Source organism: Dendrobates tinctorius, unplaced genomic scaffold, assembly GCF_039654945.1.
Source record: "Dendrobates tinctorius isolate UK_male_01 unplaced genomic scaffold, ASM3965494v1 ptg000321l, whole genome shotgun sequence".
Taxonomy (NCBI): domain Eukaryota; kingdom Metazoa; phylum Chordata; class Amphibia; order Anura; family Dendrobatidae; genus Dendrobates; species Dendrobates tinctorius.
This window is the reverse complement of record NW_027361988.1, coordinates 2,217,597-2,232,731: the sequence shown is the minus strand read 5'-3', so window position 1 is coordinate 2,232,731 and position 15,135 is coordinate 2,217,597. Positions and strand designations below refer to the sequence as shown.

Sequence of the window (15,135 nt, the reverse complement as noted above, 5' to 3'; positions counted from 1 at the left end):
ACTGTTTCGAATAACATGATGCATGATTTTAGTTTTTTTGTTTTTTTTTTCGCTTAGGCTAGTTTCACACTTGCTTTTTTTTGCAGCGCGTTTTTCCCGCAAAAAAACGCATTGAAAAAACGCATACAAAAGCATACAACTGCTGCGTTTTTTTCAAGCATTTTTATGAGCATGCATGAAAAAAATGCAGCGTTTTTATGCGTTTGTATGCGTTTTTAGTGCGTTTTTACCGCGTTTGCGTTTTTTTCCAACATTAGGTGGCCCCTCACACTAACCCAAACCATGACTTTACTAACCCTAACCCTGACCCTGACCCTTAACCAAACCATACTTAACCCTAACCCAAACCCTAAACCCTAACCCTGACCCTAACCCTTAACCAAACCATACTTAACCCTAACCCTTAACCAAACCATACTTAACCCTAACCCTGACCCTAACCCTTAACCAAACCATACTTAACCCTAACCCTGACCCTAACCCTTAACCAAACCATACTTAACCCTAACCCTGACCCTAACCCTTAACCAAACCATACTTAACCCTAACCCTGACCCTAACCCCAACCCTAACCCTAAACCCCCTTAACTAACCCTAACTCTAACCCAAACCCCTAAATTCCATGGTTAACAAAAAAAAACGCATGTGCAAAAAAACGCATACATGAGCATGCCAGTGCGCACGTATGCGCATCCATAGGCTATAATGGCAATTTTTAGCGCAAAACGTGCGCATATGTGCGCATGCGCTTTTTTGCAGGGCCAAAAAATGCAACATGCTGCGTCTGGAAAATTCAAACGCACACCCCAAAAAAACGCAGCGCATGAAAATCGCATACGTGCGCTTACCAGCGCGCAGGTATGCGCACCCATGTTAAATATAGGGGAAAAAACGCATGCGCAGGTATGCGTTTTTTTCCAGCGCAAAAAAACGCAAATGTGAAACCAGCCTTAGTCTCGCTTGAAGATAGGTCAATATTAAATAGTCTCCTGATGAGTCGTCTTTGGTGAGGACGATGAAAACCGTTGAAATGAGAGGCTTGGAGAGTGTGTAGATGTCACCTCACCCTATATACTGAGACGTGGGGTACATGTTTTTTCTATTAGTCACTTTCTGACTAACCTTCAGAGGGTGAATTATGGGTATAGTTTTAAATTAGGAAAAAATAAAGTTTAGATTTATCCTTTTGTCAACAAATATAAGGAATGACAAGAGACAACTCATTTAAGAAGATTCAATTTTGGTTAAAACTACTTCAACATTATGAACATAAAAAGGCTTCTCCCCTGTGTGACTGCTCTGATGTTTATTAACAGTTGAATTCCAAGTAAAATATTTCCCACATTAAGAAAATGAAAATGGCTTCTCCTCTGTGTGACTGCTCTGATGGCGTTCAAGAAGCGCTTTCTGGTTAAAATGTTTCCCACATTCTGAACATATAAATGGCTTCTCCCCTGTGTGAGTTCTCTGGTGCTTAACACAATTTGATTTCTTGCTAAAACATTTCCCACATTCTGAACATGAAAATGGCTTCTCCCCTGTGTGAGTTCTCTGGTGCTTAACACAATTTGATTTATTGTTAAAACATTTCCCACATTCTGAACATGCAAAAGGTTTCTCCCCTGTGTGAGTTCTCTGGTGCTTAACACAATTTGATTTCTTGCTAAAACATTTCCCACATTCTGAACATGAAAAAGGCTTCTCTCCTGTGTGAGTTCTCTGGTGCTTAACAAAATTTGATTTATTGTTAAAGCATTTCCCACATTCTGAACATGAAAAAGGCTTCTCTCCTGTGTGAGTTCTTTGGTGGATAACAAAATGTGATTTATGTACAAAACATTTCCCACATTCTGAACATGAAAATATTTTCTCCCCTGTGTGAGTTCTCTGGTGCTTAACACAATGTAATTTATTGTTAAAACATTTCCCACATTCTGAACATGAAAAAGCCTTCTCCCCTGTGTGAGTTCTCTTGTGGGTAACCAATTGTGATTTCTGTGCAAAAGATTTCCCACATTCTGAACATGAAAAAGGCTTCTCCCCTGTGTGAGTTCTCTGGTGGGTAACAAAATTTGATTTCTGTGCAAAATATTTCCCACATTCTGAACAGGAAAAAGGCTTCTCCCCTGTGTGAGTTCTTTGGTGGGTAACAAATTGTGATTTATGTGCAAAACATTTCCCACATTCTGAACATGAAAAAGGCTTCTCCCCTGTGTGAATTCTCTGGTGCTTAACACAATCTGATTTATTGCTAAAACATTTCCCACATTCTGAACATGAAAATGGCTTCTTTGCTTTAGGAGAAGTTTGTTTTTTATTGCTTCTTTTGTGACTTTGATTTTCCTTAGTAGTCAGTAATGAATCAGAAGATGGGACCTGTTTCATAGGATCAGATGACAGATCTTTGCTGTGAATGGATGATGATATATCTGAAGTAATAGCAGTCACTTCAGTTGTATCTTGTAGGATCTCAAGATCATCAGATTTAAAAATTGAAGATGTCAGCTGTCCCTCTGATCTCCTGGTACAGTCATCTGCTAAGATAAAAAAAAATTATTTTTAATGAAATATTGAGTTTTATATTTTTGAACATTTCTACTTAGCTTGCCATTTTTATGAACAGTTTATGTAAAAAACTATAATTATTTACCAAGACAATGACAGTTCACAGTCTAATAGAAAACCTTGTTGGATGAGCCAGTAGTGTGCGGTGTTCAACTGTTTGTTCATTCTGCCTCCAAATATAGAATAAAACGAAACCAATCAATGTTATGTAGGTGAAAATAATACCAATTCTCATCTCACAAAAAACAAGTCCCCACTCAGGTCCATCATCTGTCAGTGGAAAAACAGAGGTTCCCACACTATTAGTGGCTCAAAGGCTGCTGAAAAGCAACAAGGTTTCTATAAACCAATCCAGCAAAATCCGCTCTCACTTCGGAGTCTTGCAGTGTGCGCAAACAACATTTAGGATCCCTGTATTTAGCAATATTATAGTGAGAAGAATCCACTTAATATCTGGTGTGTGTCTCCTGGAGCACAATCTGGGCACTATGTGCTGGGTAATAAAATGGCAAATGTGTAATTTTCACTCTCCAACATCCACTGCGTGTTAATTTCCAGAAAGTGGCTGTGGAGTCAAAATATTCACTCCTCCTAAGGATTATAACCCTCAGTGAATTAATTAATAACATGGAATCACTTTATGGGGATTTCGACTGTTCTGGTTTTCTGTCATTTAGTTATATTAGGGCTTCTGCATATGGTGTGTCCAATCTCATCTGGGATCTGTTCCTGCTGTCCAGCTGGAGTAATCTGCTCCCTACTTCAGCCAATTGGAAAGTACCACACCCTACTAAAGCGCAAAGCACATGGCCGGAATCTGCCAGATACAGCGCTGTTCTCCTCTGGTTCAGTCCTCTGTGCTCAGCTTGTGACTTGTGTATTTGTTTCCTGCTGTGACCGTGGCCCGTTTACTGACTACTCTTGTGTCTTCTGATTCTGTATTGTGTCCTTCTGGTTCTGACCCAGCTACCTGACTATTCTTCTTGCCATCTAACACCACAGAATAGCAGGTAACACCATGGTCCAAGCCTAGGGGTCCCAGTGTAAGACCAGATTCCATGTAATTGTGTTAAAGGGCGATGAGCAAGGCAATCCTTGGGATATGGAAAGCAGAGAAGATAGCGCCAAGCATGTTCATGGAGGACATCTTTTGAGCTGCCAGTTGACCACGAATACATTGTGTCTGCAAACTATTCCAGCTAGATCTGCATTCAAATAGCTAAATGGCGCTCCTTCCCTTCTGAACACTGCCATGTGCCCAGACAGTAGTGTACAACCGTATGTAGGGTATAGTGCGAAGCTGGGAAATAATTTGTAAGATCCATTTGTTTTCTATTATCCTTTGTGCAGAATTCCAAACTTACCACCACATAAAGTGACACACGTCAGATATTAATAATGGGGCCTGATTAGGAACTACTGAAATGATCAAACTCCACAGTCTCCATCAGTAATAAATGAGTAGCTAGTGGTGAAACCTCTCTGGGGTAATTAGAGTATGGGTCTCGGAGACTTCACAATCTATACTATCCTAAGCTCCAATATTTTCTGTCAGATGAGTTTCAAGAAGAAATATTAGGCATTTAAAGAGAACTGTGTATAAGGCCGGTTTCACACGTCCTGATATTTCCGGTACCGGAGATGTCCATGTGTGTAATATTCGTGGCACACGTGTGACAACCGTGTGCCGCCTGTGTGCAGCATCAGTACTACATGGACGGCTGGCAGGGAAGAAGCGCTACATTAATCGCTGTTCCCCGGTGGCGGGTGCTGAAGGTGCTCTCATCATTCTCCCCTGCTCTGCCGGTGGGGAGAATGATGAGAGTTATATTAAAGTCAGAATGATGACAGCAGGTGGGGGCTTTTGGGACTATTACTCCCATCATCCTACACCTGCTGCTAAGAACAGTGACTGCAGGAGCGGATGATGGGAGTATTCCTCACCTGACACCTGTGCTATAACTAAGTAAATGACTGAAAAAACTGGCGAGGATTCCCCTGTATTTCCTATAACCAGTCTGGAAAACTCACAACTGGGGGCTGCAACCCTCAGCTGTCAGCTTCAGCAAGGCTGGTTATCAAGAATAAAGGGGTCCCAACACTGTTTTTTAAATTATTTAAATAATGCTTCAGTGCTTGGAAACTGAGGCCATTAATACAAGTAGCACATTCTGTCACCTGCAACTATAATAGAAACTATTGAGAAAAGACACCGGTGGCACAAAAGACATGGCGCCTTCAGGTAAAAGACCGGAGACACTTTCCTGAAGCAGCTCTGCCCCCTGAAATAAAACTGTGTGCACATACCCTAGTTCTCCGCAAGGAGAAATGATACTTCTTGGATATCGGTCAGACGCCTCTCTCACAGCCAAACCAGATCTCACACTTTGCACTGATGAGGGGCAGTACCCCGAAACACAGTGTCTGCGAATTGAGATTCTGGCTTGGCTTTTATCCTACGTCATTTGACAAGGCTCATTAAAGGGTCAACCTTGACTTCTAGGATTGCTACCTCCAATAGGTGGCACTAGAGTTCTAGTCCTCTTCCTCTCTGAAGAGACAATTTGCATAATTAGCATACCCTAGTTACAAACACTAGGCTACAGCACCCGGCAAACGCTCAGTACATGAATCATTCTAAGGCCGGGGTCACACTAGGGTGTGTGATGCGAGAAACAACACCCGGCACTGCCCCCGGCACTCGGACCGGAGCGTGCGGCTACATGGATTTCTAAGGGCCAATGCAGACGGCCATATGTATCCTCTGATCTGAGAGAATCGGCCAATTATACTGTACAGCTGACACTTGGATCAGGATCTGACCCGAGTGTCAGCACAGTGTGGTCCGATTGTCTAGGATGAGAAAATCAGAGAACACTGAGGCAAAGATGGAAAACAAATGCTTCTCCATTATGTCATCAGCGTGCAGTCCAATGTCTTCCACGCACTCATTGTATTGCATTACTGAGCGTGATCGGAATATCATACGTTAACAACATATAACAGATATAACATATAACGCATGTTCCAACCCCATGGATTGAGACAAACACCTTGGTCGCCTCAGAAAGACCTTTTTGAGTCAGGGCTACCATCCAAGAACAATTGAAAACCAAATTACAAGAGCCACCAGAATGTCAAGGAATCACCTGCCACATTACAAAGCTAAAGAAGAGAATAACCGGGAGCCTCTAGTGGTCACCTACAACCCAAATCTGGAGGTGCTAAAGGGAGCGGCACGGAAATTACAACCTTTACTACAAAAAGATGCCCGATTACAATCCATGTTTCCAGACCCCCCACTGCTGTGTTTTAGGCAGCCCCCAAATCTAAGAAGCATCATTGTCAGAAGCTCCCTGTCCTCTCCAGCAGCTGCAGGAACCTTTCCTTGCAACCAGAAAAAATGTAAAACCTGTCCATTTATAATAACCACGGGCAAGATAAAGATCCCCACCTCACATCAGGACTACAAGATCCCAGGTACTCTCACCTGCATTACATCTAATGGGGTGTACTTAATTATTTGTACTAAATGTCCAACTGGGGTCTGCATGTGAGGGAGACTTCTCATCGCCACACAATAAGAGAAAAAAGAAGGGATCTACCTGTGGCAAAACATTTTTATATCCTCGGTCATAGCACGATGGACATTAAATTACTTGTATTAAAAGGTAACTTCAACTCTCAGAGAGACAGGAGGGTCTGGGAGTATAAATTTATGACAACGTTTGACACACTCAGTGCAGGAATGAATGTGTCACATGGATTTATGTCTTTTTACATCAATTAAGGAATTTGCTCTTCAGAACTTCTGGGGTCATCACACAACACAGAACCAGACCCCAATCAGAGGGCAATAAAACCTTCACACTCCTAATCTATAAACTGTTCCAATATTTATGTTTATACCTCTGCCATAATGACAATTCTGCTAAATGTTACTTGTCTTATCTATTGCGTTATTTCTGTGTTGTTTTGTGTATAAATATGTGATTTTTCAGATGTTGTATTAGTCTAGCCTGATGAAGAGACCTGAGTAGTCTCGAAAGCTTGCAATGTGTTACCACCTTTTCAGTTAGCCATTAAAAGGTATCAACCACTGAGGACTCTCAATTCTGAATATTCTACTGGCTAACACAGTACAAAGATATATATCTTTCCTGTATCAAAGTCATTTGAACAGTTTTGGGTGGAGGAGAATGTTGTGATCTAGAGGCAAAATGGTGATCATGGTAATACGGCCGGACTACACCACCGATAAAGCAGCCACAGCCGGTGACTGAGAGGAATCTGTGACTTCTCTGCATTCAGTGGTTCCTACTCACCTGGGTAGTCATATGTGGGAATCTCCTCTTTACACCGCTCATCATCCCTCACATATGTCTCTGTAGGATTAATAGGAGTCAGATCTTCACCCTGAAACAAATATTGTAAAAGTCACCGACAGATGGAGAAGTCCCATCTATGATCAGCTCTAATCCTGCCATCTCCACCGTTCTCATTACACAAGTATAAAACACAGAATACTGGTGGATAAAACAAGACTGAGCACAAGACCTTCACAGCCGTCTACACATCACAGGGGAGATCTCCTGACACCTTCTCTCCATCTACCTGATGATCCTGAGGAGCACTGGGATCTTCTTGTTTACAGTCCTGTGGAAGAAGAGGACGGGGACATCTCTCTGGTGTTGTCCTCTTACTGGATAGATCTGGAGGAAACACATACAGGGACTGAATTCATTCTCTACATACAGATAATTATAGGCCGTGTGTATTTAGTCCTGTCTATTACCTGGTGATGTGAGGGGCTGGGGAACCTCCATTATGACGTTCTTGTAGAGATCGTTGTGTCCTTCTAAATACTCCCACTCCTCCATGTAGAAATAGACAGCGACATCCTGACACCTTATAGGAACCTGACACATACAATGATACCGTCATCCCCCCGATCCCTTCATAGTGTTACTGTATAATGTCCCAGCATTCCCAGCAGTGTCACCTCTCCAGTCAGCAGCTCAATCATCTTGTAGATGAGGTCTAGGATCTTCTGGTCATTGATGTCCTCATGGATCAGGGGGTGAGATGGAGGCCCCGTGATTGGGCTCAGGGGTCTTCCCCATCCCTCAGACACAGGGTCCTGACAGCGATCACTAGAGGTCTTCCTCACCACTGTGTAATCCTGGTTATGGAGAGACACATTAATAAATCTCACTACAGACATTTCCAGAGTCCTCACCTCTCCAGTTCTGTCCATCTGTTATTCCCATAGATAAGAATGATGTAATGTGACGTCATCAGAATCTCTCACCTCTCCAGTGAGATGGAAGAGGATCTCTAGGGTGAGGTGTAACATCCTCTCCGCCATCTTGTCTCTGTCCATATCCATCCTTGATGGGTAAATCAGGAAAATTCTCTTCTGTAGAAGATCTTCACTGAGAGGATCCGATATTGTAGAGACCTGAATGAGAAGAAGATGATCCGATGTAACATCATAAGAATCCTGTGTAATAATACAATTACTGGAGATAATAAGGGAAACATATGAGGAGATTTATTATCTTACAGGGTTTAGTTTTCTTCCCTGACATCTACTAATAAAACCTATATATTTAGGCCACAGACAACAAGCAGTTTCCTCCTCGGAGTCGGCAGCTGAACACGTTCCTCATAGACTCATCTTCCATAACGCTAATTCTCGTCTCATTACCGACACTGGAATCGGCATTAGCAATACTGCAGGAGATATTCATTACACGCGACATGAGAAATAACTCCTTCATGATGAGGACGACATCTTCATCTTCTACTGCGGCTCTAGAGACAGATGTGGCCAGAGTCGGTCACTGCCTCCATCCCCACCGGCCGTCTATATGAAGGTTTCCCGTCTTCCCCGCACTGGAATCTTCTCTCCCGTTAGATCTCAGCTCTGAGTCACACACAGAAGTTTGAGGCTTTTCTGGAAGAACAGGACAGGAGAGATCTGAGGCCGATGTCTCCATGTACAGGGTTTCCCCTCGGGATAAGAGGCTTTTCTATCCCTTTCCCCCAATTAGAGGGGACACCTGTGGATATCGGGGTCTTTACCGGCTGCAGTCCTGGGGGGATTTACTCGGTAACGTGGACGTTGGACAAACGTCACCATCATTTACCATCAGAGTGAAGGAACATCGCTCCTCTATTCAGCTCTATGGATCCAGGATGAAATCCACTGCGGCCCCTGCAAGAAAAGAGCGAAGTCTGGTGAGACCCCCGAGATTTCTACAGCTGCTCTGTGCACACAGGACCTGTGATGAGGTCACAGGAGGGGAGGAGTCAGGGGTCACATGATCAGGGGCCTCAGTGTGGGCAGGACTCTGCTGTGCTGGTTGTCATGGTGCTGGATGAGGGGAAGTTTCTGTGTGGGGTCAGGAGGGGTTTACAGGGTGGATGTAGCAGAGCCGTGTGTGTACGAGGTGTACGGAGCGGAGCCGTGTGTGTACGAGGTGTACAGAGCGGAGCCGTGTGTGTACGAGGTGTAAGGAGCGGAGCCGTGTGTGTACGAGGTGTACGGAGCGGAGCCGAGTGTGTACGAGGTGTAAGGAGCGGAGCCGTGTGTGTACGAGGTGTACGGAGCGGAGCCGAGTGTGTACGAGGTGTACGGAGCGGAGCCGCGTGTGTACGAGGTGTACGGAGCGGAGCCGCGTGTGTATGAGGTGTACGGAGCGGAGCCGCGTGTGTACGAGGTGTACGGAGCGGAGCCGAGTGTGTACGAGGTGTAAGGAGCGGAGCCGTGTGTGTACGAGGTGTACGGAGCGGAGCCGTGTGTGTATGAGGTGTACGGAGCGGAGCCGCGTGTGTACGAGGTGTACGGAGCGGAGCCGCGTGTGTACGAGGTGTACGGAGCGGAGCCGCGTGTGTACGAGGTGTACGGAGCGGAGCCGCGTGTGTACGAGGTGTACGGAGCGGAGCCGCGCGTGTATGAGGTGTACGGAGCGGAGCCGCGTGTGTACGAGGTGTACGGAGCGGAGCCGAGTGTGTACGAGGTGTAAGGAGCGGAGCCGTGTGTGTACGAGGTGTACGGAGCGGAGCCGTGTGTGTATGAGGTGTACGGAGCGGAGCCGCGTGTGTACGAGGTGTACGGAGCGGAGCCGCGTGTGTACGAGGTGTACGGAGCGGAGCCGCGTGTGTACGAGGTGTACGGAGCGGAGCCGCGTGTGTACGAGGTGTACGGAGCGGAGCCGCGTGTGTACGAGGTGTACGGAGCGGAGCCCTGTGTGTACGAGGTGTACGGAGCGGAGCCGCGTGTGTACGAGGTGTACGGAGCGGAGCCGCGTGTGTACGAGGTGTACGGAGCGGAGCCGTGTGTCTACGAGGTGTACGGAGCGGAGCCCTGTGTGTACGAGGTGTACGGAGCGAAGCCGCATGTGTACAAGGTGTATGGAGTGGAGCCGCGTGTGTGAGGTGTACGGAGCGGAGCCACGTGTGTACGAGGTGTACAGAACAGAGCAGTGTGTGTACGAGGTGTGCTCTGTATACACCCATATACCCCCAGCTTCGGTCGCAGACGCCTCTGTGTACGCTGTGTAAATTTGGGTTTTCCATTTTTGTGGTTATATAGTAATTATAATCCTTATTTCTAAGAGGGCTAATTTGTAAGACGTCTATAGGTTGTTTGGGGTTGCAGGATGGTCCTACCTTTGGATGCTCAGGTCTCTGGATGTCCGATGAATGCTGCCTGTTGTTTGCAGTCTGTCCTCCAAGAGATTCTTGCTTGGTCCTTTAAATCCTCAATTTCTTCCTCTTTCATAAATAACCTAAATTCCATATCAGACCAGATCCCTTTTCTGTTCCACGGAGTTGATTTTTTTCCAGGTTTTGTCTTACAGTTGGCTCATTACAAGGTATAACAAGAAAACACAGAATGACAGATTTGCAAAAATACTCTGCAATAAAAAATGGCAGTAATCAGCAAGTGCTGGATAACAAATACAGGGTATATAATTGATACTTTTTCTGCGCAAAAAAAGTACATCAAGCTGCTCCACCACGTCAAGGTAACCCCTATCGAAGCAGTCCCTATCTAATGCATTAAAAATCTGAACATGTGAACAGTGTCTAATATGAAAAGGATTCAGACAGGCCACTCCCTAATATGGGCTTGTGGCCTGAGACAGCTCTTATTTGCACGTCACACAAGAGAGGGGTGGGGTCTCCCAAACCATGCAAAGCAAGGAAAAAAGCAGATTAAAAACACAAATGTGACATGCACAATTGTGAACACGTCGATCAGACAATACTCACACCACCCACTAACTGAGATAAAACAAGAAAACACAGAATGACAGATTTGCAAAAATACTCTGCAATAAAAATGGCAGTAATCAGCAAGTGCTGGATAACAAATACAGGGTATTTAGTTGATACTTAAATGTACATCAAGCGGCTCCACCACGTCAAGGTAACCCCTATCGAAGCAGTCCCTATCTAATGTATTAAAAACCTGAACATGTGAACAGTGTCGAATATGAACAGGATTCAGACAGGCCCCTCCCTAGTATGGGCTTGTGGCCTGAGACAGCTCTTATTTGCACGTCACACAAGAGAGGGGTGGGGTCCCCCAAACCATGCAAAGCAAGGAAAAAAGCAGATTAAAAACACAAATGTGACATGCACAATTGTGAACACGTCGATCAGACAATACTCACACCACCCACTAACTGAGATAAAACAAGAAAACACAGAATGACAGATTTGCAAAAATACTCTGCAATAAAAAATGGCAGTAATCAGCAAGTGCTGGATAACAAATACAGGGTATATAATTGATACTTTTTCTGCGCAAAAAAAGTACATCAAGCTGCTCCACCACGTCAAGGTAACCCCTATCGAAGCAGTCCCTATCTAATGCATTAAAAATCTGAACATGTGAACAGTGTCTAATATGAAAAGGATTCAGACAGGCCACTCCCTAATATGGGCTTGTGGCCTGAGACAGCTCTTATTTGCACGTCACACAAGAGAGGGGTGGGGTCTCCCAAACCATGCAAAGCAAGGAAAAAAGCAGATTAAAAACACAAATGTGACATGCACAATTGTGAACACGTCGATCAGACAATACTCACACCACCCACTAACTGAGATAAAACAAGAAAACACAGAATGACAGATTTGCAAAAATACTCTGCAATAAAAAATGGCAGTAATCAGCAAGTGCTGGATAACAAATACAGGGTATTTAGTTGATACTTAAATGTACATCAAGCGGCTCCACCACGTCAAGGTAACCCCTATCGAAGCAGTCCCTATCTAATGTATTAAAAACCTGAACATGTGAACAGTGTCGAATATGAACAGGATTCAGACAGGCCCCTCCCTAGTATGGGCTTGTGGTCTGAGACAACTCTTATGTGCACATCACACAAGAGAGGGGTGGAGTCTCCCAAACAATGCAAAGCAAGGAAAAAAACGGATTAAAAACACAAATGTGACATGCACAATTGTGAACACGTCGATCAGACAATGCTCACACCACCCACTAACTGAGATACAACAAGAAAACACAGAATGACAGATTTGAAAAAATACTCTGCAATAAAAAATGGCAGTAATCAGCAAGTGCTGGATAACAAATACAGGGTATTAGTTGATACTTTTTTTGCGCAAAAAAATGTACATCAAGCTGCTCCACCACGTCAAGGTAACCCCTATCGAAGCAGTGCCTATCTAATGTATTAAAAACCTGAACATGTGAACAGTGTCTAATATGAACAGGATTCAGACAGGCCGCTCCCTAATATGGGCTTGTGGTCTGAGACAGCTCTTATGTGCACGTCACACAAGAGAGGGGTGGGGTTTCCCAAACCATGCAAAGCAAGGAAAATACGGATTAAAAATACAAATGTGACATGCACAATTGTGAACACGTTGATCAGACAATGCTCACACCACCCACTGAGATACAACAAGAAAACACAGAATGACAGATTTGCAAAAATACGCTGCAATAAAAAATGGCAGTAATCAGCAAGTGCTGGATAACAAATACAGGGTATTTAGTTGATACTTTTTTTTGTGCAAAAAAATGTACATCAAGCTGCTCCACCACGTCAAGGTAACCTGTTATGAATGAGTCACCGGAGGAGGAAAAAACAAAAATGCAAGCTAAGTCCAGAAAACCAGAGAGGTTGGTAGCTAGCGGATTGCAGACCCCTGATCCTATTCACAACAACTAACAGTAGCCGTGGAGCGTTCCTACGGTGGTCCTAGACGCCTCTTCACAGCCAGAGAACTAAATAAGCCTAAAGAAAGAAAGGGGAAATCTAAACTGCCCCAGAGCAGACCCCAAAGCAATAGACAGCCCCCAACATGTATTGTCGGTGAAAACAGATGAAAACACAAACACAGATAGAAAGGCAGAGCAAACTATGGGGCCCAACTAACTAGATAGGAAAGGACAGAAAAGATGCTGGCTGCAATCTGCAAAACCCTACCAAAAATGTCTCAACATGTCTGATAGGAAAAACGGCCCTGAAGTCACTAGACTTCAAAATCCCTATATCAGCACTCCGATATATTCTGAAGACAGAGCAAAAGAGATTTAACCAATCAGGGACAAAAATGGAAATTCAGCAGGGCCCCAGTCGGGGCTGGCAGAACACAAAACTAAGCAAATCAGACAAAATCTTATGGAACAATAACAGAGCAAAACTTAGCTTTAGAAGACAGGAACTGAACTGGAGGCCAGAGCTCAGAGCGGAGAAATCACCAGCAACCCTATAGGGCGTCAGCTGCCTTATATCCACTCAGAGATTCCGGATGTCCAATCGCAATCCACCTGTTCAGGTGACAGGTTTCTCCCATCCAAATCAGTTTCACCACCTCCTTTCACCAGCAGAGGGAGTTCATCGGACATCAAAGGTGAACGAGAAAATGAGCTCACAACAGTACCTCCCCCTTGAGGAGGGGTCACCGAACCCTCATCCACGCCACCAGGCCGATTAGGATGGGCCCGATGAAAAGCAAGAACCAATCTTTCGACATGAATATCAGATGCAGAGACCCAAGAATTATCCTCCTGGACATAACCCTTCCACTTAACCAAATTCTGGAGTCTCCGTCTAGCCAGACGATAATCCAGTATCTTCTCAACCTCATATTCCACATTACCTTCAACCAATACAGGGTCAGGAGGTGCCACCACAGGAACTACTGGCTCAACAAACATCTTCAACAGAGACTTATGAAACACGTTATGGATCTTAAATGTAACAGGAAGAGCCAATCGAAAAAGAAACCGGATTAAGAATCTCCAAAATCTTGTAAGGTCCAATAAATCTAGGTTTAAACTTTGGAGAAGCCACCTTCATAGAGATATTCTTTGATGACAACCAAACCATATCACCCACCTTAAACCGGGGACCAATGGTCCTATGCCGGTTGGAAAACCGCTGGGCCTTTTCCTGGGAGAGAGACAACTTATCCACCACTTGGTCCCAAATCTGGTGCATTCTCTCCACCACAGTGTCAACACCTAGGCAGGCAGAAGACTCCACCTGCCCTGAAGAGAATCGAGGATGAAACCCAAAGTTACAAAAAAAAGGTGACATCAAAGTGGCAGAACTAGCTCTATTATTTAAAGCAAATTCGGCCAAGGGCAAAAATGAGACCCAATCATCCTGATCGGCAGAGATAAAACATCTCAAATAAGACTCCAAAGTCTGGTTTGTTCTCTCCGTCTGCCCATTGGTCTGAGGGTGAAACGCAGAGGAGGACAACTGAATTCCCAGCTTGGAACAAAAAGTCCTCCAAAATCTAGAGACAAACTGAACTCCTGTGTCAGATACAATGTTCTCAGGAATCCCATGCCAGAGAACCACCTGTTGCGAAAACAAGGGCACCAACTCTGAGGAAGATGGCAACTTAGGGAGTGGTACAAGATGGACCATCTTAGAGAATCTACCACAAATCACCCAGATAACAGTCATTCTCTGAGAGACAGGCAGATCAGAAATAAAATCCATTGAAATATGGGTCCATGGCCTCCTGGGCACCGGCAAAGGCATCAACAACCCACTAGAGTGAGAAAAAGGTTTAGACCGGGAGCAAGTCCCACAGGACTGCACATAATTCCTGACATCACGAGATAAGGCGGGCCACCAAAAAGACCGACTCATCAAATCTTTAGTACCAAAAATACCTGGATGACCAGCCAATGCGGAGCAATGAACTTCAGACATTACTCTCTTCCTCCACTGGTCAGGAACATACAATTTTCCAATGGGACAACGCTCAGGTTTGTCCTCCTGAAACTCTTTCAGAGCACGTCTCAAATCGGGTGAGATGGCAGAAAGAACTACCCCCTCACCTAAGTTGGTAGCAGGCTTGGTCACAATAGGAGAATCAGCAAAAAAACTCCTAGAGAGGGTGTCTGCCTTGACATTCTTAGTGCCCGGAAGAAAAGAGACCACAAAATCAAAACGTGTGAAAAACAAGGCCCACCTAGCCGGTCTAGGATTCAAGCGTTTGGCCGACTCAAGGTAAATCAAATTCTTGTGGTCAGTCAGGACCACGACTTGATGTCTAGCTCCC

The 15,135-nt window shown here is 44.6% G+C and overlaps 1 protein-coding gene across 1 annotated transcript; it reads right to left on the bottom strand.

Moving 5' to 3' along the window:
* Positions 1-555: 555 nt before the first annotated feature.
* LOC141073993 (uncharacterized) lies at positions 556-7,275 on the bottom strand. Its single transcript, XM_073561516.1, has 3 exons — positions 7,180-7,275; positions 6,891-6,981; positions 556-2,534 (listed from the first exon to the last, which is right to left on the bottom strand). The coding sequence occupies exon 3, from the start codon at positions 2,383-2,385 to the stop codon at positions 1,345-1,347; it is 1,041 nt and encodes a 346-aa protein (XP_073417617.1). The 5' UTR covers positions 2,386-2,534; positions 6,891-6,981; positions 7,180-7,275; the 3' UTR covers positions 556-1,344.
* Between the last annotated feature and the right edge of the window lie 7,860 nt (positions 7,276-15,135).